This window comes from Petromyzon marinus, chromosome 14, assembly GCF_048934315.1.
Source record: "Petromyzon marinus isolate PM22_M1 ecotype Great Lakes invasive population chromosome 14, UKy_Petmar_22M1.pri1.0, whole genome shotgun sequence".
Classification (NCBI taxonomy): domain Eukaryota; kingdom Metazoa; phylum Chordata; class Hyperoartia; order Petromyzontiformes; family Petromyzontidae; genus Petromyzon; species Petromyzon marinus.
In genome coordinates, this window is record NC_133680.1 from 1,526,521 (window position 1) to 1,548,372 (window position 21,852).

The 21,852-nt window shown below is 54.8% G+C and overlaps 1 protein-coding gene across 1 annotated transcript; it reads left to right on the forward strand.

The window, feature by feature from the left end:
- The first annotated feature begins 1,845 nt into the window (after positions 1-1,845).
- On the forward strand, positions 1,846-21,840 carry QARS1 (glutaminyl-tRNA synthetase 1). Its single transcript, XM_032954451.2, has 24 exons — positions 1,846-2,171; positions 3,084-3,234; positions 9,160-9,269; positions 9,529-9,604; positions 10,954-11,018; positions 11,580-11,633; positions 12,359-12,422; positions 13,372-13,443; positions 13,860-13,945; positions 14,042-14,128; positions 14,751-14,850; positions 14,991-15,069; positions 15,216-15,324; positions 15,601-15,731; positions 15,985-16,077; positions 16,187-16,324; positions 18,602-18,689; positions 19,039-19,182; positions 19,563-19,667; positions 20,259-20,351; positions 20,474-20,601; positions 20,713-20,779; positions 20,953-21,078; positions 21,607-21,840. Exons 1-24 carry the CDS (start codon positions 2,046-2,048, stop codon positions 21,655-21,657), a joined length of 2,343 nt encoding a protein of 780 aa, XP_032810342.1. The 5' UTR covers positions 1,846-2,045; the 3' UTR covers positions 21,658-21,840.
- Positions 21,841-21,852: the final 12 nt, after the last annotated feature.

Sequence of the window (21,852 nt, forward strand, 5' to 3'; positions counted from 1 at the left end):
CGTGACGTCATTCGCGTACAACCGGCGCGACGTCACCTTCTGTGCGTGACGTCACGGATCAACCCACCGGCACAATCGTCACAAGCGCGTGACGTCACTACGCCCGTGACTTCGTGCGCGGGGACCACACTCGATGGTTCGGGTCGTGAGAATAAAAACGTAAATAAGTAATATTTTAAAAAGACTTTTTTTTACAAACACGCCTTTAATGAACTGTACCCTACTAGTAATGACAGAACTCCACGACTCCAGGAAGTGGCCGAGAAGCTTGCCACAACGTAAGGGACCGTGGTGATTTACAGCCAACGTCAGTTCAGCGTGGACAATTAGAGCCAAGCCGTAACATAACGTGTAAAAAAGATTGTGTAGACATATATTTATAGAATATGGTATTGTCATCAGTATGACATAAGTCTAACAAGTTTGCCGTCGATACCACATTGAAGTAGGTTAAAATTGAGTTACAAGATTTGAGGATACAACAACAGAGTGAGTTAAATAAAAAAGCGTGTAGTAGTAATAATAAAGCGTGTAGTAGTAATAATAATAATAAAGCGTGTAGTAATAATAATAAAGCGTGTAGTAGTAATAATAATAAAGTGTGTAGTAGTAATAATAAAGCGTGTAGTAGTAATAATAATAAAGCGTATAGTAGTAATAATAAAGCGTGTAGTAGTAATAATAATAAAGTGTGTAGTAGTAATAATAAAGCGTGTAGTAGTAATAATAATAAAGTGTGTAGTAGTAATAATAATAAAGCATGTAGTAGTAATAATAATAAAGCGTGAAGTAATAATAAAGCGTGTAGTAATAATAAAGTGTGTAGTAGTAGTAATAATAAAGCGTGTAGTAGTAATAATAATAAAGTGTGTAGTAGTAATAATACTAATAAAGCGTGTAGTAGTAATAATAATAAAGCGTGTAGTAATAATAATAAAGTGTGTAGTAGTAGTAATAATAAAGCGTGTAGTAATAATAATAATAAAGCGTGTAGTAGTAATAATAATAAAGCGTGTAGTAGTAATAATAATAAAGCGTGTAGTAGTAATAATAATAAAGCGTGTAGTAGTAATAATAATAAAGTGTGTAGTAGTAGTACTAATAAAGCGTGTAGTAATAATAATAAAGCGTGTAGTAGTAATAATTATAAAGCGTGTAGTAGTAATAATAATAAAGCGTGTAGTAGTAATAATAATAAAGCGTGTAGTAGTAATAATAAAGCGTGTAGTAGTAATAATAATAAAGCGTGTAGTAGTAGTAATAAAAAAGCGTGTAGTAGTAATAATAATAAAAGTGTGTAGTAGTAATAATAAAGCGTGTAATAGTAATAATAATAAAGCGTGTAGTAGTAATAATAATAAAGCGTGTAGTAGTAATAATAATAAAGCGTGTAGTAGTAATAATAATAAAGCGTGTAGTAGTAATAATAAAGCGTGTAGTAGTAATAATAATAAAACGTGTAGTTATCCGGCTTGACCACCTGAATGTTTAGTTCAGTTTACAACCGTGAAATTCACAGCTGTCAACCCATACGGGTTGCCCCGTATTCTTGTACAGGGAAATTGAGTTTTTCAGGTCCAGACGGCGTACAGCCGTTTCAATACGGGCAAAAAAATTGTCTTTGTGTTTCTCCCTTGTGATGGGACTTTGTAGGATGGGCGTTGAGATTTATAATGGCACGGGGTGACCAGTAAGGTCTGAATCGGTCTGTAATAAGGTAGGACACTGATAAGGGGTTGACAGGTGATGGACATTGCCGCTGCCTCGACCTCAGCCACGCGAATGAAGAAGCAGAAGCGTTACATGACGTCACGACCCGCATTGAACGGCGGTTGCGTCAGTCGAGAGAAGTGACGTCACCGCCCAGCTGCAGCCGCCGCCGCCCACGTGGAGAAGACCGAGCGAGTTTCCCGACACTTCAACGCGCGCGTGTGTTGGCGTGTGTTGGTGTGTTGGTGTGTGTTGGCGTGTTGGTGTGTGTTGGCGTGTTGGCGTGTGTGTGTGCGTGGTCGAGAGATCGCGTAGAAGACTGCCGAGCGAGCACCATGACGGCTCCTTCTGCCCCCGTGGACGCGCGGCTGCTGCAGGTGGCGGGGCTGAGCGAGGCCAAGGCGCTGGAGACGCTCAAGAACGCGCCGCTCGCGGCCGCCCTGGGCCTCGCCGTGCGGCAGGTGAGGGGGGCGGCCGGGGAGGTTCGCGAGGAGGCCGAGGGGGACCCAAGGGGATGAGGGCAAGGTGGGGGTTTGGGGGGTGCAGTCTCGTCGGCTGAAGTGTCACACTCGTCATTCGCTTCTTCACCAGAGAGCAAGGCTGTCTGACAGCAAGGCCCCCGTGATTCACAGGCGTAGGCTGCGCTCGTAACACCGCGAGTGAGTGAGTGAGTGGCGCAGCCTTCGATGTTTTGGCTCGCACGGTCGCTCCTCGAGGCTGTTTTGTATATTGCGGCTCCACTTTGCCTCACCGCAATCGTTACGCTCGCGGTCAAGAACATTGAACGCTGTGGGGGCGCTCCGTCATCGCAAAATGCAGTCACTGCAGCTCGCGTCGTGGTGGTTGTTTATCAAGGGGGGCCCCAACTCGTAGCTTTGGTCACGGGGGGGGTGGGGGGCAAGGCACCCCCTGCCTGCCCCACGCCACGAGGTCTTTAACGTCCAGCGTTGGAGCAGACGGCGTGTGTAGTATGGTTAAAACACACGGCAGTATTAAGCAGGGCGGCCGCTGCATTAGAACCGCCGCGAACCTCTGCTGTTCACACACGTGCCATAGCACCCATCACTCAATTTTGATGTCTAATTTTACTAATTAATCCCAGCCAACTTTTATTACAGAAAATTGTATTAAATATTGTTGAATATTCAGTAAGTTGTTTTTTTTTGCTCTAAAATATGCAGTTGTTTTTGCTCTAATATCTTGTTTGTTCGTGTTTATTTAGTAATAAAAAAACCTCTGATTCACTCGCACCCCTCCACCACCCTCGACTCTTGAGCCCTCCCTCAGCCGCTCAGGCAAACCAAAAAAAAACACGAAAACGCCACTGTGCCGACTCTCGCTTTGCCCCTCGCCCGGCCCTTGACGTCTCCCAGGCTCAGGAGGCGTCTGCAGACGGCGCAGTGGACCGCGCCATGGGGACGCTGCTGTACGGCGCAGCGAGCCGCGGCCGCGACCTGCGGCGCTTCCCCACCCTGGCCACCTACATCGGGTCCCGCCGCATCGCCTCCGAGATCCAACTCGGAGGTGAGGCCCGGGGAGCTCGCCGCCGTCAACCCGTACGGTTCGCTCCGGCGCCTTGCACGGGGAAATTGAGGTGTCGGGTCCCATACGGCGTACAGCCGTTTCAGTAATGTTTTGTTGTCTATTTGTTTGTGTTTCGCCCTTGTGATGGGACTCTGTAGGATGAACTTGGGGCTTTATAAGTGGCACGGGGTGACCAATAAGGCCTGAATTGGTCTGTAATAAGGTAGGGCACTGATAAGGGGTTGACAGGTGATGGGATCGCCCTCAAGTCTCTTATCTTATGTAGATGTATATAGCGTCTAGTTCCGAGGTGCTGGACAAAAATTACTAAATTGTACGTACAATGACAGTGTGTCTTGATGATGGATGGCGTTATTATTAAAAGTGGTGGTGTAGTTATGGTAACAGGAGGACAGGTGAGATAGGTTAAGGAGGGGTTGAGGTAGTGATAGGGGTGGGGTAGTAATAGGGGTAGTGATAGGGGTTGGGGTAGTGATAGGGATAGGGGCTAGGGTAGGCCTGGTCGTAGCTGGGGGGCAGGTAGTAGCAGTAGCAGGATGGGCTCGGGACAAGAGAGTTGGCTTTTAAGGGAGGAACGGAAGCAGGCTTGGGACCTGGCACCTGGCCTCACGTCGTGGGTTCTGGGTTCACGGTTTAGTGCATGGGGAAGATGTTGCCCAGATGACAGGCGTGGAGAGTCAAGACGTGTAGGGGAGGAGAACGCGTGCCCGCGATCAGTCACAACTCTCTAGGGGTTTGCGCGCTCCTTGCCAGCGTCTGGCGCACACCCACACTGCACTCTTTACCATTGTGAAGTGTTTGCCAAAAAGAGCTGGAGGATGTCGGAACCAATTTAGGGTGAGTCCGCGTCGAGGTGGGATGTGAGAGGCAGACGTGACGGTGGGTTCACCGAGTCTACGGCAGTGTCGAGCTGCGTGTCGTCACCGGGGAAGCGATAGTTTATCCTCAAACTGGGGAACAGTTTGCTGAGCGGGAAGAGATGCACTGGGAAGAGCAGCGGTGTCAGGATGGGTTTTTGTGGCACACCATAGCACAGGGGTTATTCAGGGGAACACAGTCCTTGTGTGGAAACAGCAACGGAGCAGTTTGAGAAGTGAAAACCGAAACAAGGAAAGAGAAGTTGGTCGGATATGCCTACACAGTTATGGAGGCGCTCAAGGAGGGTTGAGTGGTTTACAATGTAAAACATTGCACAGAGGTCAAAGAGAACTGTAAGTGAGAGGGGATTCAAGGTGTTTCGATAGAAGGTCATTGACCACACAGTTGAAAAGTTTATTGTTCAACTGTGTGGTAAATGACCTTGAATCGGGTTTCATCAACAATACAGAAAAAACTGTACAATTCTAAACACAACGTTTGCAACAGGCTGCATACAAATTATAAATACAATAACTACAGCAATGAAAAAAGTCATCAAATCATTTATTTTTACAATATATTACTTAATTATAATCTTGATTTGAAGCTTTCGTGACTGCAGGAATCCATAATCTTTGGTTCTTTCGGTAACGTCACGTAGCTAGGAAAATAATAATAGATCACGACATTTCGATCGCAACACAAGCAACCGTCTTCGGGTGGGAGTGATAATGATAGGGGTTGGGGTAGTGATAGGGGTTGGGGTAGTGATAGGTGTTGGGGTTGTTATAGGGGTAGTGATAGGGGTAGTGATAGGGGTTGGGGTAGTAATAGGTGTTGGGGTAGTGATAGGGGTAGTGATAGGGGTTGGGGTAGTGATAGGGGTTGGGGTAGTGATAGGGGTAGTGAGCGGGGTTGGGGTAGTTATAGGGGTTGGGGTAGTGATAGGGGTAGTGATAGGTGTTGGGGTAGTGATAGGGGTAGTGATAATGATAGGGGTAGTGATAGTGATAGGGGTAGTGATAGGGGTTGGGGTAGTGATAGGGGTAGTTATAGTGATAGGGGTAGTGATAGTGATAGGGGTAGTGATAGGGGTTGGGGTAGTGATAGGGGTAGTGATAGGTGTTGGGGTAGTGATAGGGGTTGGGGTAGTGATGGGGGTTGGGGTAGTGATAGGGGTTGGGGTAGGGGCTGGGGTAGTGATAGGGGTTGGGGTAGTTATTGGGGTAGTGATAGGGGTTGGGGTAGTGATAGTGATAGGGGTAGTGATAGGTGTTGGGGTAGTGATAGTGATAGGGGTTGGGGTAGTGATAGGGGTTGGGGTAGTGATAGGGGTAGTGATAGGGGTTGGGGTAGTGATAGGGGTTGGGGTAGTTATAGGGTTGGGGTAGTGATAGGGGTAGTGATAGGTGTTGGGGTAGTGATAGGGGTAGTGATAGTGATAGGGGTAGTGATAGGGGTAGTGATAGGGGTAGTGATAGGGGTAGTGATAGGTGTTTGGTTAGGGGCTGAGGTAGTGATAGGGGTTCGGGTAGTGATAGGGGTTGGAGTAGTGATAGGGGTAGTGATAGGGGTAGTGATAGGGGTTGGGGTAGTGATAGGGGTTGGGGTAGTGATGGGGGTTGGGGTAGTTATAGGGGTTGGGGTAGTGATAGGGGTTGGGGTAGTGATAGGGGTTGGGGTAGTGATAGGGGTGGTGATAGTGATAGGGGTTGGGGTAGTGATAGGTGTTGGGGTACTGATAGGGGTTGGGGTAGTGATAGGGGTTGGGGTAGTGATAGGGGTAGTGATAGGGGTTGGGGTAGTTATAGGGGTTGGGGTAGTGATAGGGGTTCGGGTAGTGATAGGGGTTGGGGTAGTGATAGGGGTTGGGGTAATGATAGCAGTTGGGGCAGTGATAGGGGTTGGGGCAGTGATAGGGGTTGGGGTAGTGATAGGGGTTGGGGTAGTGATAGGGGTTGGGGTAGTGATAGGGGTTGGGGCAGTGATAGGGGTTGGGGTAGTGATAGGGGTTGGGGTAGTGATAGGGGTTGGGTAGTGATAGGGGTTGGGGCAGTGATAGGGTTTGGGGTCGTGATAGGGGTTAGGGTAGTGATAGGGGTTGGGGCAGTGATAGGGGTTGGGGTAGTGATAGGGGTTGGGGTAGTGATGGGGTAGTGATAGGGGTTGGGGTAGTGATAGGGGTTGGGGTGGGGGCTGGAGTAGGCCTGGTCGTAGCTCGGGGGCAGGGAGTAGCAGTAGCAAGATGGGCTCGGGACAGGAGAGGAGATTGTTTTTAAGGGAGGAGCTGAAGAAGGCTTAGGACCTTCAGCGTTTGAGAACTGGATACTAGGTTTAGGGTCTAAGTTCTCGGACCTGAATTCTGGCCACGTTGCTGTGTCGTGGGACCTGAACTGCTTGATTCTTCGGCACACACGCGGATGTAGAGCGCTGTCTCGCAAGAACACGGGCACATAGCTCCAGCTGGACATCGCCCCTTGCACACACAGCCACATCCTGGTCACGTGCAACAACAACAACTCGAGCCGTTGATCGTCGCTAAGTGGCAGTGATGTCAACATGGCCGCTTGTGTGGCAATGAAAACCGTGAATCATCATGAAAAGTAATAATCACACTCGCCAGTAAACAGTTTTGGTGCAACAAGTTAAACCGCCACCGCGTTAAACATTACATCAGTGAATGTATTAACAGCAAGAATGTTGTGGCGTTACAAATTACAATGCGGAGTTAAACATTCCGCAAGCATGCCTCGGCCCCAGTAGCGCATGCACAGACACATGAGTAAAAGTGCACACACAACACAAGGCTCCCCCCCTATCGCCTTGACAATTAAACACATTATCTGTCGATGCTGCTGCTGTGTTGTCAGTGACGCACAAGCACAATTAACAACTCGACACATTCGTCCATAACGCTGTGGCACTCAAAGAGGGGGAAAAAAAACGATAATAGGCGACGTATTGGGCTGTGGGATATCTTCACAGCACATAGCTGCCAGAGAGGTCAGAAGATGGAGTGAAGAATGTTTGGGGACTGCTCTATATACCACGTGGCCCTGGTAAAACAAATGCAGTGAGGTCCGCGTTTGACGCGGTAGATACGTTCCTGAAAAGTGCCGCGATAAGCGAAGAATACGTGAAGCGAAAATCAGTTCTCCATAAATAACGTAACGATAAAGTTTGGTGAGATACAACTACGCACATACGCAATGAGATGGCGGGACAAATGACTGATGGTACACCACCGTGTTACTGTTTCATTCCGCGTACTGTACTGCCCCGCTCAGCCCAAGAAAGTAGTTCATTGTTTACCGTTCATAAACCACGCTATAACGGTGGGCGCGTTCCACGTTATAACTGCGGGTGCATTAAGCGTTATAACTGTGGGCGCGTTCCACGTTATAACTGTGGGTGTGTTCCACGTTATAACTGTGGGTGCGTTAAGCGTTATAACTGTGGGTGCGTTCCACGTTATAACTGTGGGCGCGTTCCACGTTATAACTGTGGGCGCGTTCCACGTTATAACTGTGGGTGTGTTCCACGTTATAACTGTGGGTGCATTAAGCGTTATAACGGTGGGCGCGTTCCACGTTATAACTGTGGGCGCGTTCCACGTTATAACTGTGGGTGTGTTCCACGTTATAACTGTGGGCACGTTCCACGTTATAACTGTGGGTGCGTTAAGCGTTATAACTGCGGGCGAGTTCCACGTTATAACTGTGGACGTGTTCCACGTTATAACTGTGGGTGCGTTAAGCATTATAACTGTGGACGTGTTCCACGTTACAACTGTTGGTGTGTTCCACGTTATAACTGCGGGCGCGTTGCACGTTATAACTGCGGGTGCATTTAGCGTTATAACTGTGGACGTGTTCCACGTTCCCAAATAGAAGAACCGCGTTATAGCGAAAACGCATTGTGGCGTGAACAACTGCGCATTAAGCGAGGAAGTTACACAGACTGCTCAGGCGAATGCTGTTAACGAGCACCGATTAACGAGCACCTGTTAACGAGCACCTGTTAACGAGCACCTGTTAACTGTTACAGCTGGCACGGTGCACTAGGAGGCGGTGCGGTCAGCACTAACGCCCGGCCGTCCTTCACCTCCCCCGCTGAGAATCGATTTGAAGCGATGACTCGATCGGCACGTTAACCGGTAAACTTGTTGTGATGGGGAAATTTCCATCAGAGCATTCTGTCCTAGCGAGTACAATGCAGGACAGAATGTGGAGCGCGCGGCGGGTCCGTTCCGGTTTTTGAATTCACGTGCTCAGAATGTTTCTTGTTTGGCCCCCAGAATAGCCCAGCCAGCCTGCGAGTGGCCCTGCACATTTAAGAACATTCCCTTTCACTGCGACCTGTGAGTGTAAACAGAAGGTGCTGTGGTTGTCACGTCGGGGCGCAGACACGCGCGCACACACGTACACGCGCAGAGCACGCGCACAATGCGGCGGGAGGCTAGCTGCTCGCGAGAGCGGAACGTGCGCGCGCAGTCACCGTGAGTTTGGTGAAAGCCGTCGTCTCACCTCGGGGTTGGGGGGAGGGGTCTTGGACGTCTCGGCCAATCGCTACCACTCTTGCATGCGCCCTGCGGGTGCATGTGTAAAGAGCACCTAGCCTGGCACGAGTGTCGTGTGATGCCGTCACCTCCGACAGACTATACGGGGGATCTTTGTCTTTGTTCTTGGCAAATGCTGCTGCTGCTGCTGCTGTTGTTGTTGATGGGAGCACTGCCATTGTAGCACCCGGTAACCCGAGTTCAATTCCCGGCCGTGGCCAATGCAAGTCGTGAATATCTGAAGCGGTCTGAAGCGGGCCTGCCTGAGGTCAACTCGGCCTTAAAATTAGTACAGCACTTGCCCCAGCAGTCTGTTCAGGCTATACGGGGGATCTTTGTCTTTGTTGTATGTGTCAGTATGTCTCAGTGTCTGCACACACGAGCATCTATCTGTCTCTGCGTTTTTGTAACGGCAGCTGCCCCAGCAGTGCGTTTAACGTGACACGTGAGTGGGGGGGGCGATCTCTGTGCTTGCTGCGTGGTTCCAGCGGCGCTGGAGTACCTCAAGAGCCACCCGCTGGAGCCGCTTGCCGTGGAGGAGTTTGAGAGGGCGTGCGGCGTGGGCATTGTGGTGACGCCGGAGCAGATCGAGGAGACCGTGAGTGTGCCGTCTGACGGGCACCGTCACCGCCTCCCGTCACCGCACCACCAACGCACCGCTACTATACCTCCATCACACCACCACCGCACCACCACCGCACGCACCACCACCGCACCGCCACCACACCGCCACTGTACCTCCATCGCACCACCACCGTCACCGTATCTCCACCGCACTGCCACCACACTGCCACCGTATCTCCACAATCGTGCTATGTAACCTACTTGTGTGCTGTCTGGTGGTGGTGGTGCAACAGGTAGAGGGAGTCATCAAAAAGTACAAGTCACAGCTGCTGGAGGAGCGATACCACTTCAACATGGGCCTCATCATGGGTGCGGCCTTCACACGCATCACCAGAGACCCCGAGTGTCTGTTCTAGAGCGTCTCTATCACAGTGCCTGTGCTGGAGTGTCTGTTTTAGAGTGTGTGGGGAGCGGTGGCGTAGTGGTTCGTACACGGCGACCCTAGTTCGGTTCCCGCTCACAACATGTAAGTGACGAATATTTGAACTGGTCCTGGTCTACTCAGCTTTAAATGAGTGCTTGGTGCGGGTTCTAAACATTGGCACTGGGAAGTCAAAGGCAGCCAGGCGTGGTGTTGGCCATCCACCTCCTACTGTGATATGCCGGCCTTTATACGTACTTACTAAAAGCACTTGCCCCAACAGTGTTAAAGGCTACATGGGGGGATCTCTGTTCCAGGGTGTCTCTCGCAGTGTGCCAGGATAAGGGTGCCTGTCACGTTCGCTCTTCTACACGCGTCACGAGATGTCCACTCGTTACAACAACCTCTGCGCTTTGCATGAAACATGCAGACTGGCCCCGCTTGCAAAATCCTTCCAGACTGGAGCTCGCACATCCTTTAAAAAGTTTTTTTTTGTTTTTTTACCAGATAAGGCCCCACTGAGCTATAGAGATCTTTTTCAGAAGTGACTTGGCCACAAATGATAGCTCAACGAAGAGGCTTATCACGTGGGAATGTGTACCAGCCAAATCCTCTAAACACGTGATGTTGAGTCTAAATCTGGAGGGAAACAGCGGAGGACCAGGAGAATAAACTCCTTAGAAAAACTTTTTTTAAAACAACGGTTTTATTTTAAAGTGCACTAAAAAGTAAATAACTCGATTGGACAACGGGAAGTGGACGACATCTTGATGACAAGAGACGCGTGGCGCCTGCTTCTTGGGCGAGGCGATTCCACAGTTTAGGGACCGTGGCGTTTTTGACCTACACAAATAAATATTTAATTAATAAGCCGTCCATGCAAAATATACATTGCTTTAAAAGAGCCAATTAATTGATTAATTTGATACAGGCACGCATTGTCACCGGATCTGAGTACGTGTGCAAAATTTGGAATTCATTGGACAACAGGAAGTAGACTAACTTTTTATTACAAGATTTGACCACGACAAACAGGAGTCACGTTAAGTAAAACCGTTGAAAAATGTATACGACCACGGGGAGAAAGAACGTGAAAACTCCAAATATACAGACGTCGGGGTCGGGATCGAGCCCACGACCTCCTGTATACCAGGCGAGGTAGTTAACATCTCCTAGGCGGCGGTGGCCGTTGTTGTTTCTGCTGCTGCTGGCAGTGTCTGTGTGGCGTTGCGCCGTGTTCGGGGCTGACTCCGCGCTGACCGCTCCCCCTCCCCCGTCGTGTTTGTCGTGGGTGCAGCCGAGACGCGGGGCCTCTTGAAATGGGCCGACGGCAAGATTTTGAAAAACGAGGTGGACGTGCAGGTGAGGCAGAGACCCGCCCCGCGCGTTCCGCGAATGATCTCATCGCGAGCCTTCCGATGGAGCGCTGCGGCTGAGCTCCCTCTTTGATTTTGAGGTCTCCCATGCCGGCTGTGGGGCAGGAAGATGACGACCCGAGGCACGGGGGGGGGGGGCCCACAGCCCATGGGCCGTATGCTGCTCACGGCCTCGCGTCACACGGCCCACGGCCATATGAAGCCTACCACCTAGAAACGGCCCGCAAGTGATATTTATCCAGGGAATGTTTTACACTTGGCATCAGCGCAGTGTTTTCTGATTTTATCTCCACGCTTGGTCACTTTTTGTCACTGCAAGGGTCTCTGCAATCAATCAACTGGCACGTCATTGTTTGCGTTATTGTTGGGTAACGCGGGGGTTGCTTGTTCACGAGCGGTGGCACACCAAAGCAAGTTGAATATTCTATTCATCGCTCGCACAGGAGAATGTTTCGACCCATCCCTCTTCTGAGCCTCCTTCCCCACGAATCATCTCTCCCCACCGGGCCCTCTTGGCCACCGGCCTTGTCTCGTTGTGTCTCGCCAGGTCCTCAATATGCTTGGTCCCAAGACGGAGAGTGACCGCGAGAAGAAGCAGAAGGTCAGTAGGTCACGGGGGTCACCGGTTTAGTGAGACATGCCGAGCATGCCGCGCGTCTCAGGGCGTGCGCGCTTGCGTCGGTGTTAGCGTGGGAATGCGTGCGGGTGGCCTCGCTTGCGGAAGAGACTCCAACCTCGAGGGGTTCTCGCCTGGTTAAAAATAAAGTTGACGTGTTGGGAGTGCGTGGGTGTAGGAGGGGGGAGTTGACGTGCTGCGTAGCTGTGTACGTGTGAATCAAAGTTCTGTGGGTGTCTTCAGTTTTTGTGTCTGTAAGTGAATGTGTGTGTGTCTTGTGTGCATGATAGACGGTGTGGATAACTATAGGCTGCTTGTGAGATGTGTGGACGGTTGTGAATGTTTGATGGGTGGTGTGGTTGTCTGCAGGCTGTGTGTGTGTGTGGGGTGGTGGTCTGCAGGCTGTGTGTGTGGTGGTTGTCTGCAGGCTGTGTGTGTGGGTGGGGTGGTGGTCTGCAGGCTGTGTGTGTGTGTGTGGTGGTTGTCTGCAGGCTGTGTGTGTGGGTGGGGTGGTGGTCTGCAGGATGTGTGTGTGTGGAGGTTGTCTGCAGGCTGTGTGTGTGGGTGGGGTGGTGGTCTGCAGGCTGTGTGTGTGGGTGGGGTGGTTGTCTGCAGGCTGTGTGTAAGAGGTTGCGGTGGTGCTGCAGGCGCTGCCACTACCTCACCGCTGTAACGTACCTCAACGTCCCTCCCCCCACCCAACCGTGCAGCCACAGAAGCCGAAGGCCGAGAAGGAGGCGCCGGCAGGGAGCGTCTCCGCTCCCACCGTGAACGGTGCGGTCGCCAGGGCGGGGTGCCGCCAGCGCACGGCTGGAAGTGTCGCGCCCACTCTTGGGCCAACGAAGACGCGCGCACGCTCTCATGTCTGTGTGTGTGTGTGCGTTGGTACTTATGTAGTGGGTTAAATTCAGGCGCACACTGGACTTTGGAGGCAACGCTATTTATTAGCTAACACAACAGGTAACACTTCACATAACGACTTAAGGGGGTAGTCACCGTTCCTAACTTGGCTAACCCACGGGGGTACTACATCACTGGACCAGGACAGTCCAACACGCTGCCTGGTCCACTAGCGGAGACCGGACAGCTTCATCCCAGAGATGACCCAGCAGAACAGCACGGAACAGCCCAGCTCACCGTCCACACCCCGCTGACAACCACTCCGGCGTGGCCGGCTCCACCCCAGGCCACGTCCCCCGATCCTTCGGGAAGGCCCGAGCCCCCAACCACGTGACCCCACAACCACGTGACCGCCCTGGGGCCCCTGGCCCCCTTTATCCGGTCACGTGTCCTGTTGGGTTCACGCAGAGTGTCACGGCCTGACACGACCTCCGTGACACCCGCCTACAGCCCCTATACCGAGCCAACACAGTAGTGTCGTTCTACTACACTACACTTATATGGGTGAGGAGCGGTAGTGGAGCGGTTAGCGCTACGCTGCGCTACGAACCCCGCAAGCCGAGTTCGATTCCCACTGTCGGCCAACACCGGTGACGATTATCTGAACCGGTCCTGGGATTCCTCTCAGTCGACTCGGCCTTAAATGAGTAGCTGCTGTGGTGTGTACACATCGCCACTCGAGAGACAAAGGCGGCCGGGAATGGTGCTGACCACTCGCCTCCTCGTGTGCCGTGCCGGCCTTAATAGGTGCCTGCTAACAGCACTTGTCCCAACAGTCTGTTAAGGCTATACGCGGGACCTTTGTCTTTGTTGGCGTGTGTAGGTGAGGCTCCCGTGCAGTGCCTTTCTCTGATGGAGCAGCTGCGTGGGGCTTCCCTCAACTTCCACAAGCCCGGTGAGCGATGACGGTGATGTGGTGTGTGCGTGTGTGCGTGTGGTAAGCGGTTGTGCAGCAGTTAGCACGCTGGGTTACAAACTCAGAGACCCGAGTTCGATTCCTGCTCACGACCAACATCGGTGACCATTATCTGAACCAGTGCATGTATGTGTACACGTATCTGTGTGTGCATGTATGTGTACACTGAACGGTGTGCCACCTGTGTGTGTGTGTGTATGGTGTATCACCTGTGTGTGTACACTAAATGGTATATCACCAGTGTGCGTGTGTGTACACTGGATGGTTTACCATCCGTGTGTACACTGGATGGTGTACCACCGGTGTGTGTGTGTACACTTGAAGCTGTGCACTCGCTATGACGTGTAAAGTCTCCCCGTCGCGTGTGGCTTCGCTCCCCTCCCCGCCCCCACCAGGTGAGAACTACAAGACAGAGGGCTACGTGGTGACGCCACACACCACGCGAATACTGCAGGAGCACCTGGCAAGGACCGGGGGGCAGGTGAGACCGCACCGCAGCTCCCGCAACATCGTCCACGTGCCACGCCGCAGCCGGGATTGAGCGCTGTGCGGTCCCCACTCCCCCCCCCCCATCCAGGTGCGCACACGCTTTCCTCCCGAACCCAACGGCATCCTGCACATCGGCCACGCCAAAGCCATCAACTTCAATTTCGGCTTCGCCAAGGTACTGCGCGGGCGTAGCCGGGCGGTTGCAGTTGCCCGCCGGCACCATTCATCGTCCCATCCAATCTCCACCGGTCTCTCTCTGTGCCTCCCTGGGCCATGCGCCCAGTCATGCTGCGGTTTGTTTCCCCTTCTTGCTCCCCTTCACTGGAACCAACTCTCACTGCACATGAAACAAAATCACCTTCACTCACCTGCTTCCGTTCCTCCCTTCAAACCCATCTCTTCTCGCTTGGCTTTCCTACTGCTACTCCCGAACTCCCGCCCCCTAAGCTATGACCGAGCCTACCCCAACCCCCCCCCCGCCTTAACCACTCCCAACTGTCCTCCTTTCTGTCACCACAACCGCACCGCGCACCACGACGCAGCCGCGGCAGGCAGAGCAGCACCGGGTCCTGGTCCTGGGTCTCCGCTAGGTTGACTCGGCCTCCATTACCTGGCGCGCGCCGGGGAGCTCGTCGCCCGCTCGTGCGCGATGCCAGCCATCGTCGTTGGTGCTCACCGGCGGCACGTGCCGCGGCAGCCTGAGTAGGCCGCACGGGGTGGGAGGGGGGGGGGACTCTGCCCTTGCTCGTGGTGGCAATTAACGACTTGGTCTCCCCGTGGCCCCCCTCCCCCGTCAGGCGAACGGAGGGATCTGCTTCCTGCGTTACGACGACACGAACCCCGAGAAGGAGGAGGAGAAATACTTCCGTGGGATCCGAGACATGGTGGAGTGGCTCGGTAAGAACGGTCGAAATATCGCGCTCCCCGCTGTGCTTCGACGTCCCGTCCGTCACGTTCCCATCGCGCTCCGCCTCCCCCACCCCCCTGCGCCGGCTCCGATTGTGACGTCGGCGCCGTCTCGCCTCCCCTCCCCGCAGGGTACATCCCCTACGCGGTGACCCACGCCTCCGACCACTTCCAGCAGCTCTACGTCTGGGCCGTGGAGCTCATCAAGAGGTCGCCGTGCTGCCCATCGCGCTCTGTAGCGTGCACGCCCCCCTCACCCTGACCTACGCACGGTAACCCCGAGCCCCGGCGTGGGGAACCCATGGCTCACGTGCCGTTCCTCACCCGTGCCTAACCCGTCGCCTCGTCGTCCGCAGGGGCCACGCGTACATCTGCCACCAGAAGTCGGAGGAGCTGAAGGGATACAGCGTCGTTGCGTCTCCGTGGAGGGACCGCCCCGTCGCCGAATCTCTGCGTCTCTTCGAGGTGAAGGACGCTCGGCCCTGACGGTCCCCACGCCGCCGTCCCGCACGTTCCGGGCGGGCTCCCCCCGTAGGACGGCTGCGACGTCGTGGCGCTCCCGCGACGCGAGATCCGCAAACGCGTTCCAACGGGGGCGACCCGCCGCGGAAATGGAGCGATGAGATCGGTTCATTTAGCGGGAGTGATAAGAATGGTAGCAGCGCATTGGCTTAGCCACCTCGTCTGACGCAACGTCACGAGTGACCTCCCTCCCTCCGTGTTCTGCCGCTTGCGCCGCAGGACATGCGCAAGGGGAAGTTTGCGGAGGGGGAGGTGACGCTGAGGATGAAGCTGGTGATGGAGGACGGCAAGATGGACCCCGTGGCGTACCGCATCAAATACACGCCGCACCACCGCACCGGGGACACGTGGTGAGCTACGCCATCGCACCACCGCCACCGGCGGCACAGCCGCGAGACCTTTCGGCGTGTTTAAATGAAAACCGCCACGGCGACCACAGGAACGCGAGGGTAACGAGGAAGGAGTCCAAAGCGAGAAGCGGTTTGACCCCTCCCACACCACTCCCCCCCCCGGACCAATAATTCTGACAGGAGGCGTGTTAAAGGTGAGGACGATGATGTCGCTGCTGCTGATGATACTGATGTTGTTGTGTGGTGGTGGCAGGTGCATCTACCCCACGTACGACTACACGCACTGCCTGTGTGACTCCATCGAGGACATCACCCACTCGCTCTGCACCAAGGAGTTCCAGACCAGGTCCGTGTGTGTGCCAGCGCGCTCGCGTGCACATCCTCCCGTCGTCCCCAGCGTAAGTGTGTCGGTGTGCGCGCACTCGCACTGACGCACGCGTGTCTGCTGGGTGCAGGCGCTCCTCCTACTTTTGGCTGTGCAACGCGCTGGACCTGTACTGCCCCGTGCAGTGGGAGTACGGGCGCCTGAACCTGCATTACACCGTCGTTTCCAAGCGCAAGATCGTGCGCCTCATCGAGGAGAAGATCTGCAGGTGAAGCGCTTGCCTCAGCGGAGACAATAGCGCTCAACTCATCGTCACCGTCATCACAGGACTACACGCAGTCGCATCTCGCGGTTGGCGGAGAATCAACGCAGGGAACCCTGGAGAGAGAAAGGGGGAGGGAGTAACACTACAGCACAGCCCAGCACGGCTGCGGCGATGAGCCCCAGGGGCAGCCAGGGCAGCACCAACGAGCCCTGGGGGCATCCTAGGGTAACGAGGCCCTTCAGCCCTTCAGCCCTTGCCCCAGTCCTAATTCTGATCCTGGCCATAGCACTGCTACTAACTGTGGCTCTAACCCTCGCCCTCAATCTTGACCCTCATTCTAGCTCTATCCCTCACCTTGGCTCTAGTTATAGCACCAATCCTAACCCTAGCCTTAACCATAACCTTAATCCCTAGCTCCTAATGTCCTAAGCTTTAACCTGTTATCCACACACAGCAGCTCGAACTCTAGCATAGCTCTAGCGTTAACCCGCACTCATTCCCAAGCCCTACCCCGAGTCCTGAACCTTATCCCTCATGCTCTCTCTCACATTATCTCGAATTCCTAACGCCAACAGCAGCAGTAAACCCTTATCCCCCCCTGGCCACAAAACTCTGAGCCGTACGTGCCCACAACCACTGTCCTTGACTCTGAGCTATAAACTTCAACGTTTACCGACCTGTGACCGGATGCACAGGACGCTATAAAAACCCCCTTAAAATTTGTCTTCTCTAGCGGCACAGGGTCCACCGCAAGGAGCCAGAGCAGCGGTGCGTAGCGCACTGCACGAGGCGACTTGACACATTCACCAACAACACCTTGAAGGATAAAATAAATGAGATGCGCAATGAAGAACGGTCATTGCCTGAAACGTCACCCATGATATATTTTCCTTTTAGGACTCACAGATGGTGTTATCGACGAACGTGTTGAGTTTTTGTAGTTTTTAACTGTGCTCTTGCACCAATGGCGACGCAGCAGATTCGCCCAAATAATCACCACACCGAGTTCGATTCCTGGCGGGAGCATCTCATGACTCCATCGTCACGGCGACAAGCGGGATGCCAGAGGGCGCCACGGTGGCGAGATGTTAACTGCCTCGCCTGGTTTGCAGGAGGTCGTGGGTTCGATCCTCACCCTGACGCCTGCTGTATATTTTGAGTTTGCTTGTCTCTCTCACCGCGGCCGTGTGGATTTTTTATCCGGGTCCTCCGGTTTTTCCCTCCACATTTAGACTCAACGTCACGCTTTTAGAGTATTTGGCTGCTGCTATATCCAAGTGATGATGAGAAGCCACTTCATCTTCTTTGGTTCTTTCGGTAAAGTCACGTAGAATGAGAATAAAATAATAAATTGATAAAATAAAATAACACAATAATATTCTCACGACGTTTCGGCCACAACACAAGCGGCCTTCATCAGGTGAAGGGACGAGACTGTCTGTCCAGGTGAAGGGACGAGACTGTCTGTCCAGCGCTGTCCTACCAGACAGTCTCGTCCCTTCACCTGATGAAGGCCGCTTGTGTTGTGGCCGAAACGTCGTGAGAATATTATTGTGTTATTTTATTTTATCAATTTATTATTTTATTCTCATTCTACGTGACTTTACCGAAAGAACCAAAGAAGATGAATCATTGCAGTCACGAAAGCTTTAAATCGAAAAAGAAGCCACTTCGTTGAGCTATCATTTGTGGGCAGGTCGCTTCTGAGAAAGAGCTACGTAGGCCTTTCCTGGTAAAATAAAAAATTACAGTTTAGTAACTGAGGATTCCAAAGTGTGCGGGCTGATGCAATCGCCCTGAGCTCTGACTCAGCCCCGACCGCGCTGCCTCGGGCGGCCGCCGGCTGTAACGAGTTGCCGCTCACCGTGGCGATAACACGACTTGTCGCAGTTCAGGGTCGCAAATCGATACGCAGGATCTGTCGAGATCTGTTTATACGTTGTGGTGAACGTAGCGCCCTCTGGTGGCTGCAGCGAGGTCACGCGAAAGCAAAAGAGGCACTGTTTCGTTAAGTTCAGAGTCGGGGTTTCCACGACCCCAGTGCCCGCCGTGGCTGCCACGACGCCGCTCTAGGCGTCTCCCCCCCCCCATCTCCGAGGCCGCTCCCGCAGAGCCGGCATCCCCGCAGCGGCGCAGGCCGTGCGACTGCACCAGGAGCCCGTGGGCCGGACGGGACCCAGCCGCTGGGTTGTACGAGGGGGGTAGAGGAACCCCGTTCCGACCACGCTTGCTCACCGCCTCCGCCGTGCCCCCCACTCCCCCACCGCCCCTCCCCTCCAGGGACTGGGACGACCCCCGGCTCTTCACGCTCACCGCGTTGCGGCGCCGTGGCTTCCCCGCTGAGGCCATCAACAACTTCTGTGCCAAGGCACGTGCACGCTGACGCACACTCATTCACTGACGCCGCACTCATTCACCAACGCCGCACTCTCACGAACGTGAATTCTATCGCGAACGCGACACTCACTAACACCGCACTCTTCACCACACGCTGTTAAACACGTGCGCGCATTAACGCGCACGGACACGTGTATAAGAACTCACACGTACACTTTCACACGACAGCAACCGTCATTCTCCACTCGGCTTGTGCCAAGCTAGGTGCACTTTGAGGTGTCGCGTTGTTGCCTGTGACACCTTCCTGCTCCTACCCATGCGCGCGCGTTCGCTCGCTCCGCAGGAGCAGCGCTGTATCAACGCACTGCGTGCGTGCGTAGGTTGGGGTGACCGGTGCCCAGACGGTGATTGAGCCGCACCTGCTGGAGGCGTGCGTGCGTGACGTGCTCAACGAGACGGCGCCCCGAGCCATGGCCGTGCTGGAGCCGCTCCGGGTGGTCATCACCAACTTCCCGCAGAGCGCCGTGCGTCCCTCCCCTACGCTCCCCCAACTCCCCTTGCTCCCCTCCCCCACGCTCCTCCCCCTCGCATCATCACCACGCGCAGCCCCGGTGCCCCTCGTGCGCGATGCCGAGTATTCGATGCCACGTGTGATGCTGTTTGTGTGATGCCACGTGTGATGCCGTTTGTGTGATGCCACGTGTGATGCTGTTTGTGTGATGCCACGTGTGATGCCGTTTGTGTGATGCCACGTGTGATGCCGTTTGTGTGATGCCACGTGTGATGCTGTTTGTGTGATGCCACGTGTGATGCTGTTTGTGTGATGCCACGTGCGCGATGACGCGTGTGAGATGACGCGCGTGCGACGATGTTTGTGTGACGCCCCGGCGTGTACGTGGAGCAGCCGTCCAGCGTCTCGGTGCCAAACTTCCCGACGGGTGAGAGCCGCGGCTCCCACTCGGTGCCGCTCGGAGCGACGCTCTACATTGAGCAGTCGGACTTCCGCGAGGTGAGGGGACGCGGCGGCACTCCCCACACGTACACACGTACACACGCGTCGTCAAACGTACAGAAATGTACACACACGTACACACACGCGTACACACACGCGTACACACGCGTAAACAAACGTACACACGTATACATACACGTAAACACACACGTGCACGCACACACGTACACATACACACGCACCTCATCGCATACAGCGCTGCCACTCCGCACAGCTCGCACTCCTCACACGCGCCGTACATGGAGGCGGCACGTAGCAGCATCCACCCTCCGGTACCAACCCCTAGGGTCCCTGCTGGCAAATCCCCCGAGCGAGCTCCCTTGCTAGGGGTCTCTCGTGGCCAAAGCCACCTCCCCCCACATCCCCAGACAAGCCCCGTTCCTCTCCCCGAGTCCCAACAGTAGCAGTCGACATGCCACGGCCACAAGGCCACGTGGCTGTGTCGCCGTCCCCCCACGCGGTTCTCTCGCTTAGAGAAGGTGGCGGGCGGGGTCACCGAGAGGAAGCGGGGAGCCACGAGCCTCGCATCTCACACGGCAGCCGGCGTGCCCCACGCCGCCCCCCCCCCACCTCCATCTGTCCGCGCAGGTCCCGGCGGTCGGTTACCGCCGCCTGGCCCCGTCGCAGCCCGTGGGCCTGCGTCACGCGGGCCTCATCATCTCCCTGCAGGACGTGGTCAAGGTGAGCGGGGGGGGTGGGGGGGGGTGGGGGGGAGGGCGGTCGACTCTCACCGCCGAGCGGTGGCGGTCGCCGCGGGGCTCGGGGCGGCGCTGACGGGAGAGCCGTGTCGTCGTCGTGCGCAGGACGCCGGCGGGCGCGTCGTGGAGCTGCGGGTGACGTGCGCGCCTGCCGACGCGGCCGTCAAGCCCAAGGCGTTCGTCCACTGGGTGGCGCAGCCCCTGCCGTGCGAAGTTCGCCTCTACGAGCGGCTGTGAGTGCGACGGTGCGGTTGGACGTTGCGGGTGCGGTGTGACGCCGTGTGACGCCGTGTGACCGCCGCCCTGTGCGTGTGAGACGCAGCGGTGTGTTCTGCCCGTTGCAGATTCTTGCACAAGAACCCAGAGGACCCGGCTGAGGTACCAGGGGGATTCCTCAAGGACATCAACCCCGTGAGTCTCGCTGCGCGACGCGCGTCTGTGTTCGCACGCCGTCTCCGCGCGTTGGCCGATCGAAGGCGGGCCGCTGGCCGCGTGCTCCGTGCCTTGCGGTCCGCGCTGTTTGCCGCGTCGTGCGTCGCCGCCGCGTGCCACGTGACGCGTCCCCGCGTGCGCCGCGTCCCCAGGAGTCGATTCGCGTGCTGGAAGGCGCCATGGTGGACAGCTCGGTGCAGGGCGCCGCTCCCTTCTCCAAGTTCCAATTCGAGCGCGTCGGCTACTTCTCCGTGGACCCCGACTCGACGGCCCACAAGGTAGGCGGCTGCGCGGGACGACCTGCGGTGGATTGCCTACGCGGGGCAGCGTACGCGGGCAGCCTACGCGGGGCAGCCTGTGTGTGGGCAGCCTGCCTGAATAGGCTGCGCGGGCAGCCTGTGTGTGCGGATGACAGCTAACCCGCGCGCGGATCGGGCACCGGATGTGGCCCAGAGAAAGCTTGTAGAGAGGCCCGCCGAGAGATAAAGAGAGGCAGAGAGAGGAGTGAGATGAAAGAGCACAGATCTCATCAACGGCTGGTTGTCAAATCAGTGCTGGTATCTTGGGATTGCAGAAGCTCAGCGGGATTTTTGAGCCTGATGAGTACCTGGATGGGGGTGGCCACCACGGCTTGCCAGGTTGTTGGTGGAGGCGCCTGAAGCCAAACGCCGACAGAATTACGCCAAGCATCCCAGTGCGGCCAGGACCCTCCCGAAAAGTAGTCTTGAGACTCCGCGAGGCTATGGCTGGGTAAGTAATTGCTGATGGAACACGTTGCTCATTGTGAGACCTCGCTTTCGTTACAGATGGTGTTCAACCGCACGGTGACGCTGAAGGAGGATCCTGGCAAGATGTGAGGCCTAGCGAGGGGTGACCACTGCCTGTGCAGGACAGCCGCGAGTCCCTGGGGAATCCTTTAGTGAGGGTCCTGCCCTTGGGGTAGGCTGCTCCTGCTGGGCTCACGGGGACTCTCACACTCCACCCAATGCCTTTGTTTGTATTGACTGCATTCGGTTCAATAAACGAATGTGTAAATGAGACCACGAGAAACC

What these genes read in the sequence shown, in the direction of transcription:
- QARS1 (XM_032954451.2), top strand. Translation starts at nt 2,046, where the DNA reads ATGACGGCTCCTTCTGCCCCCGTGGACGCGCGGCTGCTGCAGGTGGCG. An exon ending in CGGAGCAGATCGAGGAGACC is followed by an intron (nt 9,270 to 9,528) that starts GTGAGTGTGCCG and finishes GTGGTGCAACAG; the next exon opens with GTAGAGGGAGTCATCAAAAA. An exon ending in TCAATTTCGGCTTCGCCAAG is followed by an intron (nt 14,129 to 14,750) that starts GTACTGCGCGGG and finishes CTCCCCCGTCAG; the next exon opens with GCGAACGGAGGGATCTGCTT.